A 21,016-nucleotide genomic window follows, 5' to 3' on the forward strand; every position below is an offset into this window, starting at 1 on the left:
TAATGAAAATATAAATTATGTGACATTTTTAATACATAATGAAACCATCATACTTTTTATATTTAAAAGCTTTCATTTTTATTTTTTTTATTTTAAATTTGTCTATAGAAGTTTTCTAAATAAAACAAGGAATTGAGTCTCACTTATTTATTAAAAATATAAGCAAAATAAATATTATTTATTAAAAATATATAAAAAAGTAAATGTTTATTTAAAAACTAATGGATATGAATGTCATTTTATTAAAACAACTATGAAAATAAGTGATTTTAAAACCCAAAGAAGTGTGAGTATCAATTAAAATAACCTTAACAGTTTGACTTAATTGTGAATTTTTATAAGCTAATTAATTTTTACGATGGATCTGATATAATGTATGCTAAATTATAATGGCTGGATAGATCTTTTGAAAAGAAATTAAATTTTAGAAATTTATGAAGAGTTTAAAATCATATTTAAAAAGTAAAGAGGAAATAAATATTTTCATACTTAATCGTCTTTTATATCTACATCTCTTCTCTTTACTCTTCACCTTCACGGTTTAGTCTGGACATTATTAACTTAGTCAAGAATTGGTCGATGTCAATGTTATTTTTTTTCACTAATATATGCCAATATTAATTAATAATCAGTGTTGGTAAGAGTCTTTTTAGTCAACATTTTTTTTAATCACAACGTAATTAGAGTTATTTTAAGGGTGGTGTGTATTTTTTTTTATAAAAGCTTTCATGTAGACAAGATGGTGTGTATTTATTATTAGAGTTATTTTTTTTTACATTAGTCAATTTAATTTTTACTTACATTGCCCAGCAGCAATACTTTTATTTAGTTAACATAGTTCTTATTTTAATTTTTCTTATTTGTTCTAAAGATGATTATCTAAAAACTCATCTAATACGCATACACTAAAATTAAAAAAAAAGGATTTGCATGAAGTAAAAAGGTATTTAAACCTATACGAAATTGTAACTATCACATAGAAATCCTCATTTAATGCAAAAAAAAAATCTTCTAAAAATCAAGGAAATTTGTTTAAGGACAAATTGAGTGCTCAATGTAGAGATAGAAGAAATATCGGCATTGCTATTTACATGGAAACTATTTACCTATCTCATGATGATAGCCTCTCCATTACTCCTACAAGGGTCCAGTTTTCAAGTGAAGGAGTGCACTAGATAAGGTACATTTATAGTCATTAATTAAAAAATTAATGGTTAGAATCTGTGATTAAAAACTAAGTGCATATATATAACAAAACTTTAAATAAATTACAATGACTATTAGTGCACTTTATTGCCTAATATACACTACTCACTTTATTAAAGCTAAATCAATCTAGCCTTAAAAATGACTACTGAAAAGAAAATGAATTTTATCCATTCACTATGCCAAATCATTATATTAAACCTTGAAGCATGAAAAACGGTTGTAAACATCTCCAGGTTGCAGCGAAGGGCTGAGACCTACCATAATAATTCATCATAGGAACCTAATGCTTCCAGAATGCTTTCTACCCAGCTGTCAGGAAGAAGGTTACCAGAAAACAAATGTTATTAACAGGATCTCAAACCAGTCTAACGGACTAATAAACTAAATTATCATAGGTCAATTCAAGTCTATATATAACAAAAATGAGATTTTAGTCCTAAAACTTATCAAGTAGTCAGTTTAGTCCACATTACCGAACAATAGTAATTTTAGTTCCTGAAATTACAAAATTAAAGATTAAATGATAATGTAAAAAATTTAGGATTTAATTTAGTATTTTCATTGTCTATACTAGCAAAAGGGTCTCTTTATGTACTATACCAACTTAGCATCCCATAGATTAGGAGGTGAAAAGAGGGTTAATTACCGGAAGGAACTTATAAAAATTCATTTACTATAAAATATAAAAATAATCATATTCACTACAACCTTTTAGCAGAGAAATTTGGCATTGTCTATATTTTTGTAGTGATTTCTGTAATTTCCCAAAGGTTCATGTTAACTCCCAAAAATTCAACTGCAACAACTTAATAGCATAGAAGGAAACATGACACGAAATAAAACAATATGTACAGGTCAAATATAGGCAACAGTAACAGAAAAAAAAAGTTTTTTAAAAAGGGGAAATTGAACAAATAGATCCTAAGCTATAGCCACTATGAACTCTTCGGATGACGTGAGGTCATAAAAATTAGCAAACAAAAACTCTTCTGTCCGTTAACAAAGTGCGTCATTCATCATGCAATTTGCACATTTTCATTAACATGCATAACAATGGTCAGTAAGAAAATATATATTTTATTTAATTTAAATTATATTATACAAAATAAGTATATAATAACCAAAGAAAATGAAATCAATAGGCAAAAAAATCTTCTCTCATTTTTTTGAAAATGTTGACAAATTGGAGACTATCATGTGCAATTAATAATAACCATGTGCCAAGTAACATGTAGCTAACTGGAGGAAAAGATTTGATTGCAGAATTTTGAAAGTTTGAGAATATCTCGTGAAGATTCTAAAATTTTGGTTACTTCAAAATGGCAGATAAAGCTTATGGTGTTTTCTCTTTTAAACTAGAGATATTCTTATATATTCCAAGCCTATACTCAATTCCAAAATTATTTTAAGAGGAAGAAACCTTCTCCGTATGACCACACAGTGAACACTCATAAATAAAACAGGTACGGAATAATTATTCAAAGAAATATCACAGGAAAGATCCGGAGAAAGAATTACTAAAAAGTGGTTCTGTGATTACCCTTCGAGGCCAGGTTGTTTTGGGTAGAACACATTAGTGAAGCCTAAACTTCTTGCCATTGTGGCAGTTGTCTCACCAATGCATGCAACAGAATTGTTCCACTCCAAATCTGAAAGAATATTCTTCCAGGCACTGTGACAGCAGATTAACTGAACTTGGTAAATTATCTCAATGGGGAAACTGAGTAAACAGAAAAGGTACAACCTCTTAAGAAACGCGTTCCTACTTATTTCTACTGCACAAAATAAGATAAAGCAAGTTTTCCATGATTCATACAGTACCAGGAGTCATTCTGAAAAGGTAAAAAACAGTATCCCACTTAATTGGTATGAAAACAGTCATTGGATGCTTTAAGAAAGCTTAACACATTTCACCCCCTTACATAGAATTGAATATAGACTTCAAATATAGCAAACTATCCGAAGGTTTGAACTGAATATAAAATTATAAAAATTTAAAAGGGAAAAAAGATAGAGTAAAGAGAAGCTCACCGAATAGCAGATGGTGAAGCTACTGTAAGAACAGGGGCATCAAGTGCTAGCTTTAGAACCGTATGGTCAACATGTTGAACCGGAACCTGACAAAGAAGTTTCAAAGTAGGGGAAGCAGTGAATCTCTCAAAGATAGAGACACATAAATAGCTCACTCTAGTCTAGAAGTTGTTCCAAACGCAAGAAATGATCGGTTATGATCAAAGCTATGTAAAACAAATTGTTGTGTAAAAAAATGACAATAAAACATAAGCCATTGTACCGATAATTTATAGACAGCCCATGTTCTGAGGTTATAACTTACAAACATCACATAATAAATGTTATGGTATATGCATTTTGCAGAAGCACGAGAAACAATTAAAGAACTATAAGAAGCAAAATATATTATCTCTAACAAAAAGAAGAGAAAATATAGAAGACTAAAAGAGCCAATGAGAACTGTATTTGTAAGAGTGGAATTAAACTGAAACATACTACAACAAAGGTTCTATAGGATACAGGAAAGAAACTAAACCACAAACTAATTAATAGCTAATATCAAAACCAACACAATAACCATATATTTTATACAGTAAAAATAGACAACCAAAAAGAGCCACTTGCTTTGAGAGTCAAATACTCAACAATAAAGATACAAGAGACATATTGTAAGGACACAATTGTCTGCTTTTATAACCTTTTCCTTCAAACTGCATAACAGGGCGCATGCACAAGATACATACATAAATATGTAAATACCTACATACATACAAGTAAATTGTTTTAACATTAATAAACATTAAATTTGAATAGTTTAACCCAACTAATCATATGAAACACCAAAAGAATATGCAGGGCTTGTAAGGAAGAAAATATGGCTAAAACAATGTACCGTCGTATAGGTATTCATTCTAGTAACCTCAAATCCACGGTTTGAAAGTCCATCCTCTGGTTACATCAATGCCACAGACAATTAGCATATCATCGCCTTCACATTTATTAATCCAAATACTGAACTTAAAACTAGTATCTATTTAAAAGGCAATAAGACATCTTATGTACCAATCTCATTGCCAGCCTTTGCAGAAGCAGGATACAGAACGGTGCACTTATTTCCAATCTTAGGAAGCTCAGTAGCCAAAACCTTTCCTGTTGCTGGAAATTATCAAAACCATAATAAGTTTCATTTTCAGAAGTTGAAGCTTTAAATTGCAGTTAGGCAAAAACAATACTATGAGACAAAACCTACCAATGAAATGCTAAAATCATGGTTAGAATCTTTCATTTCCTCCAAAGTAAAGGAATGGTCAAAGTCGTGATCTCCCCTATCTAGAGCATATCTTGAAACTATTAAGGTTAAACTATTTATTTAGTCCATGTAGTTGACACTGCTTTAAGTTTGAGTCTCTAGACAAAAACAAATATAAGTTTAGTTCCAATACCTGCATTTTTGTTGAAGAATGGTCCTTGTCATTAAATCTTTGTTAACGGCATCAAGGTGTGGATGACATGTAGCAATGACATGGCTGAAAATTAATCATTAGGTACTTATAAGGACACTACCTTAAGAATTAGTTCCTGTATAAAAGAAAAATGTAAGTCCTTTATATAGAATGCTCCGTGCCATTATGTTCTTCCTTGGCTCTGTCAATGTAAGACTCTTGTCATCAAAACTACAGTCATGCACTTGTCTCCCAACAATGGTTGGAAATAGACACCTAAGTTCATCAGAAGGTGACTGATGACAATTATCTAGAGAACAAAGCACAGATGGAGGAAACCTTAAACAATAGCTGGAAATATTCGTTGTCTTCAAAATTCTTAAAATCAGTATTGAATTGAATACATAATCAGCTTTTGTCAAACGACTGATAAAACTTTAAGACTTCATCTGTTAGTGCATCAGTTTTGGAGAATTGGAAGTAGTAGCTCAAACCTAAATGCCTAGTGCTTCAGCTTTTGCCCCTAGTACTCCTCTTAAATGTTCTTTTGAAGGTTTAATCGAGTGGTGTTGGCATGGTCATAAGGTGTGTGTATGCTATTACATGCCCAGGGATGGACTTGGTGATTGAAGCAGTAGGGGTGTTAAGAAGAGGAAGTATATTCAAGCATAAAATCTAAGAAGGTGCTCATTGTAGTCCCTGGTAAAGGAGACATCCCCACCTGTGGTTGGTAATCACACTGCCAACCCATATTGAACCATTATTAGCAAGGCTTCTTGAACGAGTTAAGGAAGAATGTTAAGATGGAAATATCATGTATTAATAACTAAAACTTGATTTTTTTGTTCCATGCAGGTATTCCTAAAGTAATACGACCTATAGGGACCAAGAGATTTTCATTCACATTATTGTCACTTGTCAATCATGTCAGCCACATATGGCAGTGCTAACAAATATGTAATGGTTGAGACCAGTCGTCAACAAAAATGCAGGTGTAGAGACTAAAACTTCTGTTTTTCTCATCCAAGGAAAAGTACTTAAAGTAGCATCAACTGAGCAATCTAAATGAATATTTAAACCAACTATTCATGTTATTCCGTACTTGTCTTTAATAGCCTAAAGCATTTGAGATGCAGGAGATTACTTTATATATTTATTTAGTCAATCAAGGTAAAGAAGTGAGACTATGGGTAGTAAAATGCAGGACAGGAGTCATTTAAATTCAGTTTCGGCCTACACCTAATTACACAGATGGATACCTCTTGATGGCACAAAGGCAATATCAAGGGATAGGTTTGAAGACTGCAACGTTTCCTCGAAAATGCTTGCAGTGCCAGTCCCAACAACACCTATCTTGACATGAGGCATCCCGGAAGCTCTAGGTACAACAATCAAGAGAGACAATCATTTATTATAAATATTAAAGTGTTCACCAAAATCATACAAAATTGCAGTGTGCACAAATGCTTAGTTATTTATGTTATTCTTTGTATTGTTGCATTTAACAAACTATAAAATTTATCAACAAAATAGATCAAACAATAAACAACCATCTTTAATAATTTACACTTGCATCTTTGATAACTAATGCACGATCTAGATAATAAGATAACATGTTGCATAACAAGATATTTGAAGTCCTCTTCCCATATGAATACATAGTTAAAGGGAAGTAATGCAAATTATTAAACTCCTATAAAAGTTAATTAGAGTAATAAGAGAAAATATATCAAGTGGGTGGTATCACCGAAGAAAATAAATGATAAGAATTTAGCAGAAATATCATGACACTTTACAAACTTTAGAATACTCCCATCATGTAAATTGTGACTTTTTTCACTTGTCAACTAATAAGTACATCTCAAATGGAAGGGACATACTATGGGGTCTAACTTTACTTTATTTGGATCCCATTATGCCACATTATGTTTAAGACTTTCTTGCAATTTTTGCTCAAATACAAAGGGGTCTTATAAGACCCACACTTTAATAATTTTTTATTTACACTTTAATTTTTCAAAACTTAAAAGAACAATTTTTTATTCTTATGACGAAGGTCTTATTACAAGTTAAAATCCTAAATTCATCCTACATCAATGTTCCTCCAGTGGGGTGTCTTATAAGAACAAGATTACTCTGACTATAACTCTTGTATGGAGATGCCCAAAATGCATATTTGGCTTGTCTTGGAAGGCTAAAGAATGGTCAGATTAATTTTAAAAATCATTTGGATGTGACTAAAGGTTACTTCTGAAAAAATGTTTTAATTCAATTCAAAATAAATAATTTGTTTAAAATTCACTTCATTCAAGAGAAAATTTGCTCTAATTACTGATTCTTTACCTCCATGCCTCTAGAAAGACCGAGCCTGCCTCAGGAGAAGTTATGACAACCCAGTCAAATGCATTGTCTGCATGTATCAAGGATAAGGGGAAGTAACGAATCAGTGAAAAATTATAAGGCACTTACATGCATGACTGATCTTGTCATTGTATCAGAAAAGATGGATGAGATATAACATGCAATTTGCAAACAATTTTTATGTTGACAAAAAACTATACATATATATATACATATATATATATATATATATATATATCAAAGAACCACATTTTACATAAAATATCACAAATGTCGTGCAGAGTTCTTGAGGACCCACAACTCATAAATAGGAGTCACAAAGATTATATAAAAATCAAAATATTATATAAAGAAAGAAGTATAATCAAATAATTCAAATATAAACGGAGTAGGAGATAATAAAGGCATATTTTACACATTTGTAGCTATAAACCCTCCTTTTCAAGGAGACTATTGGAAATGTGAAGTAGCTCATCAATCACCAATATTGTATCAAAAAATTTACATTATAAATGTCACCACTAAGAATGCATGCATGCAACATGCACAAAGATATGACAAATTATTAGAATCAATAAGTCAAAGACAAGACTATTTTACAATGTGATAAATTAACATAAGAATACAGATCTTAGATAAAAAAAAGTTATAAAAGTGAGCATAACTATGTTGCAAAGTTTTAAAAGTGCCCATGAGTCATTATAGACATAAAAAAATGCTATAACTTATCTATTTGTTGTGATATTATCGTTTGAATCAATATAATAGTTTAAAAAAATAATAAAGCTAAAAATATTTAAGGAGTCCAACATGTGCACAACACAAATATGACTGTTAGCTTGAGGTGTTTGTGCTTCCTAGGTCACCACTTCCTATTAAGCATGCATAAATTTATTATAAAAATTGGCCCAGTAAAAGATCAAATATATAATTATCTTTACTAGATAAAAATGGCATAAGTCAAACCTTGAAAACATTCAAATTTCATGGCATGATTTTTCCTAAAACTTACCACCTAATACAGAAGGAAGCCTGTCTAAATCAGGTCCCTGCGTGTGCTCAATGAGTGGAAGCTCCAAACAATTGATATCATGTTTAGCCTGCACTCAACATTGGAATTACCTAAATAGCTTCAGTGTATATGATTAGTCAGACCTGATGTCCACTACAAAACTTTAATGGGCAAGCTAAAAAGTGTGGTTATAATTTGAGGATCCTTTTCATTTTATTGACATGGCCTTGGCGCCAAACCTAGCTGAACATATAAGAGCATGTTTGGTTCCAATTAATTTTGGGGAATTCTTTTTAAGATTTCTAATTCAGAATTTCATTATAAGCTGTTTAAAACAAAATAAACTAATCCCAAACATGGAGTATATTGCAGAGGATTCCGACAAAACCTCATCCTTAATGTTTATTGGGGAAAAATAGAAGAATTTCAGTGTGAAATTCCCAATGGTGGAAGATAAATAAAAATAAACAAAATAAATACAGTATGTGCAACACCAATTTGGATTATGCAACAATTTTTTTAGAGAGAAATGCAAAAAACATTGATAGAACTTCTATATAATGGGTTCAGAATAGAAACATTTAATATGAATGGATTGCCAATTCACTTATATATTCAGGGGAAAAGTAAACATTGGAAGCACAAAAGGATGAAAGCATAAAGATGAACGTTTTATTATTTCTTTTCAATTTACGATAAACAAACCTCACTGACATAGTTAAGCAAAAATAAACATGACGAAGCTGTTTTATGGTTCAATTAAGAAAGCAAGATTGTGAAGAACAACAGTTGTTGTTCAACACAAAACTGAAACTCTTAAACCGTTTGAGAATACTTCTATAGGATAAAGGAAATGCCAAACCATTACATATATTTATCAACCGATGAAGAATTTGTAACTGATCGGCCACAAACATCAATCTGTAGATTGTTAAGTAAATTGTCATTAACGGAACGTTAAGCCAACAACTTAGTGTAATCACCACTTCTGACATTTACTACGTAAAATATATTAGATCATTGTTAATACTTTCATAGTTAATACCTTATAGTTTTAAGAGTTCGTAGTTTCAACATGTAATATAATAATCACAAGTCATAACAGTAAAAATAAAGAAGGCAAAAACCACAGAAAGCAGTTCATATTGTAACCATTCAGTTCAACCTTTAATCAAACACCTAGAGGACGGAATGGCACTCAGTTCCTAGAGACAGGTAACTTCAATACTGGAAATAGGTGAGAGAGAAAGCAAAAAAACATGTTCGGATTGCAGGAAACACAAGCATAGGAATGAGAATGAAACACGGAAAACATGGCACAGCCAACTCGTTAGAGTTCGAGTCCATAAGATTAAGCACATTGTAATGCGGTCCAATAAAAACAAATCGTAGCAGCGAAAGGTTAAGTGAGTGAACAGAAGCGAGTACCAGCGCGGCGATAAGCTTAGCGTTCTTTCCGCGCTCTCTGGTGACGACGACGGGCGCGTAATTCGAAGCGGAAGAGGAAGTGGACGTGGAAACGGCGTCGGTGACGGAAGCGGCGGCGGTTTTTGGTGAGGGAGCGAGAAAGATTGGCCGTCGCAGTGGAAGAGGAGAAGATGGAAAGGAGAGAGGGGAGAGAGAAAAGTGTGCCATTATTGTAACGTGTTGAGCAAAGGAAGTAGCTCCGAGTCCAGCTACGCTATCAAAACTCGACCCGTTTCTCTGCTTTGCTTTATTTTATTATTAAATAATTAATAAATTCACGAACTGCCCAAAATATCAACCGACACAAAACTATTAAATTAGGATTAAGATGAGGTGGAGTTGGAACAAATGCATGCAACGTGGCAGGCGGTGGTTGGGAGATATCGATAGTAGTGATTCCGTTTAGCGTGTTCTTGGTTGAATTGCAATGATGAGATTAACGGTGGGGATTTGCGTCCCAATCTCCCAACCCGACCCAAACCTGCTTCTTCCGACTACAACCTCATTGCTCTGCTCTGTGCCCTACCTTCCAGCAACAGTACCATCCAAACCAAGACCAAATAAATATATAAGTAAATGTTTGGTCCAGAGAATATAGAATTTTGAAGTGTGGAATTATTCTATTTTTCGTACATTTTTTTTCTTCTTTATTTTAAAATCAAATGTTTTTATTTTATTCTATTTTTATTTTCATATTTCCATTTGCCCTTTTTTATCTCCCCTGCAAGCTGACATTAAAGATATCAGTTTTCCACTTTCTTGTTTTTGTCTAATATTAGTAACAAATTAAACCCACTATAATTCTAATTTAACTTATAATTATCGACAAATTTATCATTACCTTCATTGTAAGTTTATAATTTAGTTTGACTATTGACTTTTGTAACATTCCTAGAATATTATCTCATGCATGTTAATTTATATATATAATTATGAAATAATACTCTAAAAATATATCGATCTTAAGTTAAACATATATATTAAAATAAAACATCACGAGTAATATGTAAGTTCAAATTGTTTATTGTGTAGTTTTTCCACTTATAACATATCATCATATATTTTAAAATAAATACAAAGTAAAATTAAGGTAAGCTATAGATTTTTAAAATTTTCAACTATAATTTTAGTTTTTAAGAAATACAATCACCATGTGAATCTTACACTTGATCAATTACAACAATCAAGTATTTATAAATAACTCATATTCAATATTATTAATGTTAGAAATTCACTGACATACATACATAAACACTATTCCGCTATCGAAAGAATCGTGCGTTGAATTTCACTCATAAACTTGCATTTGTCATATTACCCCGCTCTGATAACTCTTTGTCATATTACCCCGCTCTGATAACTCTCCACGCATCTACATGTACATATGAATTAAGTTTCCTTATATAACATGGTTAATCTATATGACCTGTCATACCAGTTGCAGAGTTAATCATATGAATCTCATTTGACTTTCACCACCTAATAATCTTCATTTATGTGATTCTAATATACTTGTAGAGTTCGAATATCTCCTTATAGATTAATATATATTTCAATGCACATTCTAAACAATTTCAACATGGTACTTTTATTCTTGAAAATATTATGTTTTAATTTCACTCACATGATTCCTAGTTCATATATCTTATCAATATAACAATCAATCACATAAAAATGTAGATTTTCAAAACAATTCAAAATATATAAAAAAAATATACAAATAAATAAAATTAATGTTTCAAATATATATAATTAAAATTTACATATAATTTAACTAAAGTAATAAACAACCTTTTAAAAACAAATTTTATTTTTTTTAGCTTTAGTGAAAATGAATCTACTTGAGCGAAAATGACTTAAGTTTGAGTGAAGATTGCTTCACTTAAGTGAAAAATGGTCGATACTAGGTTCAATTATAATAAAATTTTAACTTTAACGAAATTTGGGTCAAAACTACACTTAGTTACAATACTATTTGCATTTGAGCAAAAATTTATTTGTTTGAGCGAAAATATAAACGAATCTAAGCTTAGATTTTTGTTCTATTTCCGCTTGAGCAAAAATATTGGAAATCTAAGTCTCATCCAACCAATCCAATTGAAACCTACAACCATTCTCAGCATCAATATAAAATTTTGCAACATTTATACAATCAATAGATTTCTATGATTTTGTATTGCTCAAATATAACATGTAGTCTCATTGAAGTCACAATGTAATCAAACATTTCAAGACTGTGAAACTTCAAAATACACCCCCACAATCAAACACTTTTTAAATTATTTAAACTTCAAATTATTTTTATCAAATAACACATCTTTTACTTAACAAAACAACTTTGCAAGAGAATTTTAGAACATGCTACCTTTACATTCAAATATTGTAATCTATATATTGAAAAATAAAAGTAACTTCCCCTACTTAATCAAAAGTACAAAAAGGTTTCAACTCTTAGAAAAAGAAAGAATAACCTAACGTGCACCAAAAATCATGATCAGTGATATGAATGCATTAAATTTATAGAAAGTTTTTTAATAAAAAATATCTATTCATATATTGAGAAATAATATTTTGACGACGATTAATGACAATTGTATACAACTTAGTAAATATATAATAAAAAAGAAAATTTATAATTAAATTATATAAAAAATATTAAAATAATAGTATTAAGAATTACATTATAAAAAAATACAATTATCATTACTCTGGATATTTATTTAAAAGTAACCATGTACCATTCAATCATTCATCAACATGAAACCTTTAATTTTTACAATGCAGTACATTACGTTCTCCACGTTATGTTATTATTTCGCAATTAATTAGTGTCTTCTGTTGAATTTCCAGGTATTGGTTTCTTTAAATTTGTTTTCAACTGTTCACTGTGTATTATGGAAATAAAATATTTTCAATCCTATCCAAAATCTTATATATATTTTTTTCTAAAAATGAAAATAATATAGCTCGTAATATGTGAAATTCGGCCGCAACCTAGCTTGGTAATAATGGCCATACGGTACCTAAACATTATTCTTTTAAAACAATGTTACATGAATTCAATTAAAATATATCGATGATGAAAACCTGTATTTTATTACTGCAGAATAAACAAATGATAGGGTGTTCCATGGCGTTATTAAAAATTGCTTAATGTGGAAAGAAGCAACTTGCTTTTTCTCTGTTGTTGATGATATAAAAGCAAAAGCAAGTTGCTAAGATCAACGTCGACACACAGCACCTATTACAGATTCTCATTGTCTACCCAAACCCACCACTTCCTTTTACTACCTATGCAGAAAAAAAAATTAATATTAAACTTCTTTCCTCATATTCCAGAGACACAATAGTCCTTTTTTTTTCTACGGGCGGTTAAATTTTTTTACTCAAAAAATAACTAACTAACCGGTTGTGTTTTCCATACAGGGAAACTCCACACAATACATGTTTGTGTGGTCTTCTACTTAAGAGGTAATGTTTTTCAGTATGAGCATATAATTGATATCAGTTAAACTCGAAGATGGTCGATGATTGTATTCATGAGGGATTTCACCCTTCTCTTGTTTGTTATTTTTTATCATATCATATTTCTTTTATATAGGATATATAATGTTCTTTATCTTTATCTTTGTATTTAATTTTGTTTTGAGTTATATTTTCAAATTAATTACCATCAAGGAGTTAATAATATAATTATGTAAGTTTTATGATGTAAAAAAAATATATTAAAAATATAATAAAAGGTAATTAAGATCGGTTGACTTAATTCTAAAGGTTTATTAACTTATATGTTAATCACAATTAATTTATATAATCTATAAACTATATAATATATATGTTATGGGTAAGTATAGTTGGAAAATTTTGTTGTGTGTTACCATCTATACCAGTTACAAGGCTATTCGCACTAAGCTTTCCTCTCTCTTTCGTTTGCCACTGTGCATCTGACTAAACTTGCAATTTTGATTTTGGTAAAAAAAACTAAAATTTAGTTTGAAGTTAAGAAAATATGATTTATTATAACTTTTAAGTCAATTATGGTTTACTATAGATCTTACTTTTACTTAAATATAAAAAAATGTCAAAAATAAAACTGAAGTTAATATATATATTTTTTAACTAAAACCTAATATTTTGTTTCATCCCAAATCATCAATATTTGCTTAGATTAAACATTTAGAAAACAAAATATAACATGTTTCATTAGTATATAAAAAAAGTTACATTGAAACTTTACAAAAGAAAATCAAATTTATAAAATCAAAATCCATACTAGTTTTAAAATAAACATTTTTTAAAATTTAAGAAACATTTGTCAAGGAAATTTTCAGTTTTTCATAAATATAAAGATAAGAAAACAAAGTGTTGCATATTTGGTTTACTTATTAAAAAAATAAAATTCTCAGTAAAAACCTGATAAAATAATTTTTAAGCAATTGTCACAAAAATATTCTCATACAAAACTAACTTTTTTGAATTATTTTTAATTAAGAAAAACATATGGTTACTTTTATTAAATCATTTAATACGACAACAAATTAATGATTTAGATAAAAATAACATCATCTTTTAATTTCTTAAATTTTTTACAAATATTTCAAGTATACTTTTCACTTATCAGATTCATTTCCTGGTAATCACCCTTAAAGTTTAACCCAAACTTAAATTACAAACTTTAATATAAATGTTCGCAGATTTGAATTGGTTACCAAATGTATAAAGATCCAAATCTGGATAAAAAGAAAAAAGCTTTGAAAGAAGTAAGGACTCATAAGCTATAAGAGCTACAATGAATTTCATTCCACAAACTTGTAACTTTTGTAAAGACCTTCATAGTAAAAGATGATAAAAAGAATTCTATATAAACTAACATTTTCAAAAACTGATTTTTAACTTAAATTCAAGCTAATTTGAGTTTGTAATTTTTTTATTTCCTTCTATTGGAAGTTAAAGAAAACATCTAAACAACCGACTATAAGACACTAGAAACAATTTAAATGCAAGGAAGAGGACAAACTTAAGCATACTTAATTATTCGAACAAACAAGTTTAAATCCCCATTCCTCCTACAGAGTCTAAACGAATGATTAATTGAATTCCTACCTTTGGTTATCAAAATTCAACTCCACTCCACAATTAGGAGGGATTCTTCAGAATTCAACAGATCAAGCAAGTTACAAGGGAGAATGTTAATGTGGTTGTTCAAGGGCGAGATGCTGTTGTAAGTCCTAATCCTGCACTGCACTGCACTCAGCTTACTTGCTGCTGGTGTCCTCCATAAATAGGGTATGCCCCATAAGCAGCAGCATATATACTGGGGTCATGAGGAGGTGGTAAAGCATACCCATAACCATCATAAACAGGTCCCCCGTAATACGCCCCACTCCAAGGACTGCCGAAATCTCCTCTAAACTGACCCAAACATGAACACATGCAATAATTGCAATTGCAATTTAATGTTAGACACCACCAAAACAAATATGCTGGAAACTTTGCATTTTATAGAGCAAATCAACCAGAAGCTTTATCCAATACTAGGAGAAACTAAAATGTATGTCTGCACATTGTTTTTATTTGTTGAGTAAGATGTTAACTGTCAGTTTAACAAAATATATTAAACTCTACTTGATCAGTGTCTATCATAAAATAATTCGGGTATAATTAATCATGTGTAGGAATTTTGTAGACACAGAGGAGTAAGTTAATACGTGACTGATGTTAATCCCTTATCCAGAAATATATCCTGTTCTTTAATTGCTATTTTCAAAATTAAAAACAATATTAATTATTCTTTAATGATTTAACCCTCACTTTTTATCTAATATTTAATTAATTTAAATATATGTATTTATTATGATATAGAAAAAAGAGTAAAATAAAAAACTTATAAATATTTTATTTAAGAAACTTTATTGTATTTCTTGGTTTTTTTCTTAAAAAAAAGAGAAGAGAAAGTATATATTATTTTCAGTCAATTCAATTCATTTATGATTGTATAAAAACAATAAATACATATTTATAACTTTATAATAAAAAGTAATATACATATACGAATAGGATTTATTTTATTTAAGAAACTTTATTGTATTTCTTGGTTTTTTTCTTAAAAAAAAGAGAAGAGAAAGTATATATTATTTTCAGTCAATTCAATTCATTTATGATTGTATAAAAACAATAAATACATATTTATAACTCATATTTTGTAAAAACAAAAGCTAAATAAAAACGAATAGATTTCAATGTTTGAAAATAAAGATTTATTATTTAATAATTAACAGTATTAAAAAGATTTTACATCATTCATATATAAATGAATGGCAGATAAGCAAACTAAACAATAGATCTCTCTCTCTCTCTCTATATATATATATACATATATATATATATACATATATATATACACATATATATATATATATATAATTTTCCATATATTTTTATTTTTAAGAAAAAAATGTTAAAAATTATACCCTTAAGTATTTCAAATAAAGGATAACATTTATAATTATATTATTGATATCTCAATTCAAATGGTAACATATGAGGAGTTCTAACATTAAATAATCTTCATTAAGAATATATTGGGGAATTTATAAGAAAAACATGTGTAATCATTTGTAAATAATAAAGAACTTTATTTAAATTCTAACTTTCAAAAATTCTAACCTGATAATAATTGTCTTTTTTCAAGAAAAAAAGTAATATACATATACGAATAGGATTTATTAATATACTTCCCATTGAATTGTTTAGAATGAAGGAATGAGAAAGGGAACAAGACCTTGTTTTCTTTCTCTTGTTTGATAGTGTTTTAGCGATGGAAAACTGATAAAAAAAAAATTGCAGGACATGTATGTTTTATAATCTTCTCAAATTGAAGAAGAAAAAAGAAAAAAAAAGGCGCTGTTTTATGCACAAAGGACAAAAATAACATCATTTTAACACATTTTTTATACAAGTTAACAGTATCTATATAATATATTTTTTTCACTTCCTTAAAAATCAAAAGTGGAAATAAAATTTTTAATTTTTTCCTTTCTTTTCTACCAATTATCTTAGAAAAGCATCTAACGTTTTAATCATTTTCTTTCCTTTCTCTCTCATTTCCTATAAAAAGAATATGCCGTACAGTGATTACAACAACCTATGCTTTACTGATTTTATCAGGAGCGAACCAAATGAACATTTTTCTATAGTGTAAATTGGCTTTTGGAAAAGCTTAAATTGTGTTATAAAATTGTTTTTTTTTTTAACTTTCTAAGACACCAGAAAACAAACAACTATTTTCTCAAGCAGCACGTGTAATAACAGGCAAGTCATACTTGATGGAACTAGTTCCTTCCAGTAGATTAGTAGACCTGATAAAATGGTAATGAGAACATATTTCCCAGCATGTTTTGACAGAGATTACCTGCTTATTAGCCGGATTGCGGCCCCACGAAAGGCGAACCATTTGTTTGCCAATAGTTGTCCCATTTAGCTTCTGCAATGCCTCTTCAGCATTATTTCTGGAATGGTCATTGTAATAAAAAACCATGTTATCTGTGAGTATGTTAAGATTTAATGACAGGGTCAGGATTCCTACCTGATTGCAAATTGTACAAAACCACAACCTTTTCCAACAGGTATCTTAACAGAGACTATCTCACCATACTGGGAGAATGGCTGCCTAAGATCTTCAGCAGTAACATTAGGGTCAAGACCTCCGACAAATATCTATAATTGAATCAATGAACAGAAATATAGTGACAAATCAATTTTGTTTATGGTTGAAAAAAGAACCTAATAATGAAAAGCTGAAAAGTTTACAGTTGTGTTCGTAGAATCAGCTTCGGATTGGTTGGATGTGCCATTTGACTGACTTCCTATATAAATAAAGGGACCAAATCAACGCTCAACTAGTACAGTTATTTCAGACTTTTGTAGCAGCAAGCACACGACAAACAATGTAAAAGTTAAATTTGAGTGACATAGACCTTGTTTGTTTACTGTTTCCGGAAACAGTTATGTTTTCTAAATTTGTTTGTTTCTGTGTACATTTGCAAGTGTTTGTTCCTGTACACATTTCTGTTTTCTAAAAGTTTACTCTTGGACACTTGAATATAACAGTAAAGATGACAGAAGAGAGAGTGAGAACAAAATTCCCATTGTTTCTATTTTTTGTTTTTTAAAACACTGCGATTTTTTTTTTAAAATTTAATAGAGTCTAGATATGAAATTGATTGCTAAATACTGAGTATTGAATTGTTTTAGAAAACAACTTTAAAACAAAAGAGTTATTAGGAAAACAAAGATTCCGTGAGTTCTATAAATCAGCTACTTGCCTACTGAGGAACAAATAACATCAAGCTGAAATCACCACTCCAACAATGAATTCATGCATATAACTCACATGAGCAATAAAAATAGGCTTCCAATGTTTATCAGCAGCAACATGATGCAAAACATGTAAATTGAGGGTAAAACAGGAAACAATAGTAATATTTTCTTTAAATTGAATTTATAATATCTTTTTTGTTGTCTTTCTTTTAAAGAATATAATTCACATACCAGAAGCAATGTCAGGGATTTGGCGTACCTTGTTGATAGCCAGAGGTTTTCCTAGGAGTTGCAGCACCAATACGCATAGGTCTGCTAGAGCAGTAAACACCATTCATATCAGTCATAGCCTGAGACCTCTCGTTATCATCTCCAAACCTGACGAAACCATAACCCTTTGATCGCCCAGTGTTGGCATCAAAAACAACCTTTGCAGCTTTAACAGATGGGTATCTATTAGAAAAAGTTTCATGCAACATGCTATCTGTAACATCAGCAGCTAAATCTCCTACAAAAATAGAAAGATCAGGAACATTATCTGAACGCTTGTCTCCTGTGCTAAATGATGCCCAGTTCAGGCGAAAAGGTTGCTCTGTGTTAGGCATCAATATCCCAGCATAATTCTGCAAAACTTTCTCAGCTGTGCCATGGGAATAAAATTCCACAAATCCATAACCCTCTGATAGACCAGTCTGCTTATTTCGAATAACCTTAATGGAAGAAATCTGAAAAAAATGTGCAATAGTAAGCAATATGAAAAGCTCAAGAACCAGCCAGTTTCCATCATAACAAACAAATATTTGAATAATCAGATTAATGTTTATTCATACTTCAAAATGACACTAGCAGATGAATGACACTGAATCACCTTTTTTAGTTAAAATTAGCTTACCTGCAATAACTGTACCTATGTCTAGAACCTTCATTGCTGAAGCCCAACCCAAGTAACAGAGACAAAAAGCTTCAAAATCACTTAAATCCTAATTTTTCATACTTCAAATAATACGAATCAAATTTATCACACCAAAAGACTTCAGATTTGTGCACACAGACACTTAACCCCCAGGACTTCCCACCTATTCAAATATAATTAAATTGAATCAAATGGCACCACCTAAGTTTATACATAGCTTAAAATGTCAGAAAATAGAATTAGAGAAGAGCTAATTGAACAGGTAAGATGCAGAAAACAAGACTGAAAAAAGGATTTATCTGTGCTTCATTCCAGCGTGGTGTAGATGAAAGAAAACTATTTCTCATACATTTTGGTTATAATTAAAGGCAACATTCATCTTTGAACTTAGAATCTAATGCAAACTACCTAAACTGTTCACTATTCACTGTGACATGTACAAGGTTTCAAACAAAATTTCAAGTAACACAATAAAAACAATAAAACTTATTAAACAGGTTCAGGTTGGCTACATGATTTGCAAACAGGATGAATGTTTCAAATAACACAAAATCAATTTGAAAAGTCCATTCTTATTCTAAACTTCAATTAGCATGTTTAGAAAAACAAAAAGAATATCACATTTAGATCATATGATTACAAAAAGAAAAAAAATAATAAAAAATGGAGGACTATATATCCTTTCTTCTTACATTGCCGAGGTTGACACTGAACCAAACCGAACCATGCAAAAAACTCAATATACCCCATCATAACACAGAAACGCCAATCCAATTGTTAAAAATCCACGTCAGAATCCTCAGCTCACAATAATGTTGATTTGAAACCAGCCTTTTAAAACAAAATAACCAACCGGAACAGTTTTGAAGTTTAAAAAAACATCAGAACAATCAGTAAAAAACACTAGTATACAGTGTGCGTTAACGTGTTGTGCGAGAAAACATATATACACAGGGAGAGAAGGACCTCGCCGGTCGATGCGAAACAGCGGTGGAGATAATTTTCGTCCATCCAATGATGCAAATCGCCGACCCATACGGTTTTGTTCTCGGCGCTGGATCCCTGATGGTGCGCGTGCGGCACGTGCGGGAGCTGCTGCTGGTACTGGTGGTAGGCGACGTAGGGCTGCGGTGGCGGCGGCGGCGCGGCATAATGTTGAGGCGGCATCATGTGATGCTGCATTACCATGGCAGCCGCGGGGTACTGCATCGGGAGCCACTGCGGCGGGACGGGCACAGGCTGCGGCGGTGGCGGCAGCGTGGTCTGCTGGTTCTGCTCCGTGGCTTGCGAATCAGAGCCGTTCGATGTTGGTTGCATCTTTTTTCTCAATTACCGTTACGACAAGCGCCTCTCTCGGTTGTTCCTTCTCCTTCTTTCACCGAAAATAAATAAATAAATAAAAATAGAAACGGTGGAGTTGGTTACCAGAGTATGTGTGAAGTGAGAGAGAAAGAGAGAGAAGGATTGAATCTGGATTTTGAGAGAGGTCGCGGTAAGGGTCTAAGAGGAGGATGATGATTTATGATTTATGATTTATGATTTATGATGAGGATGACGGATTCTTTGGTTGGCTTCGTGAAAGCGGTTCCCCTTTCCACCCTTGGGATCAAATGCTGGGACGCTAGCTCAACCGTTGGATCTATTAATCAGGGATATGCATAACACTCTTACTATGCTTCGCTAACTTCGCTTCCCTCTCTCTCCAGGATCCGCCGCCACCTCTTCCTTTCTTTCCCTCACTCTTCACTGCATTCTTTCTTATCTTTTATTTATTTATTTATATATTATATTATTATTACTATTATTATTTTTTATTTATTCATTCGTGTGTGTGTGTGGCAGTTTAACTTTAACCTACACAACTTATGTTACCGTGGTCAGTGATGTTGGGAAGTTGATGGCAGTGAAAACTAACGGCAGGGTAGATTGCCTTGGAATCAGATCACATGATTCAGGACTATGCTATGCTACCATACTATCTGCCTCACCGTACTACCACTTTCCATATCCTTATGCATTGTTTTGTTTCTTTTTAATTTCTAGAAAAAAATGTATCAGTTTTTTTTAAGACCATAAATCTTTTTATTAAATATTAAAATCAATTAGTCACACAATAGAATACTATTTTTTTTTCTTGTTTTATTTTGTAACCTTGACTTTAATATAATTTTTAAATTTTAAACGTAACAAAATACTGTATTATCTTAATAAACTTAATAAAGAGCCCTTTCATCCACACAAAAAAAGTGAATAGCCTTTTACACCAAACGTGAAGAAAGA

General features: G+C 30.8%; 2 protein-coding genes across 2 annotated transcripts; both read right to left on the minus strand.

Moving 5' to 3' along the window:
- Positions 1–1,227: 1,227 nt before the first annotated feature.
- Positions 1,228–9,787, minus strand: LOC137821028 (uroporphyrinogen-III synthase, chloroplastic). The gene is made up of 9 exons (XM_068625439.1): positions 9,466–9,787; positions 8,038–8,125; positions 7,008–7,074; positions 5,924–6,042; positions 4,285–4,377; positions 4,115–4,170; positions 3,241–3,326; positions 2,750–2,881; positions 1,228–1,518 (listed from the first exon to the last, which is right to left on the minus strand). The coding sequence occupies exons 1-9, from the start codon at positions 9,670–9,672 to the stop codon at positions 1,464–1,466; spliced, it is 903 nt and encodes a 300-aa protein (XP_068481540.1). The 5' UTR covers positions 9,673–9,787; the 3' UTR covers positions 1,228–1,463.
- Positions 9,788–14,496: 4,709 nt separating this feature from the next.
- LOC137820378 (polyadenylate-binding protein RBP47C-like) lies at positions 14,497–20,494 on the minus strand. Its single transcript, XM_068624443.1, has 6 exons — positions 19,703–20,494; positions 18,083–18,548; positions 17,314–17,369; positions 17,090–17,220; positions 16,916–17,012; positions 14,497–14,916 (listed from the first exon to the last, which is right to left on the minus strand). Exons 1-6 carry the CDS (start codon positions 20,051–20,053, stop codon positions 14,755–14,757), a joined length of 1,263 nt encoding a protein of 420 aa, XP_068480544.1. The 5' UTR covers positions 20,054–20,494; the 3' UTR covers positions 14,497–14,754.
- Positions 20,495–21,016: the final 522 nt, after the last annotated feature.

Source organism: Phaseolus vulgaris, chromosome 9 (genome assembly GCF_000499845.2).
Source record: "Phaseolus vulgaris cultivar G19833 chromosome 9, P. vulgaris v2.0, whole genome shotgun sequence".
NCBI lineage: Eukaryota > Viridiplantae > Streptophyta > Magnoliopsida > Fabales > Fabaceae > Phaseolus > Phaseolus vulgaris.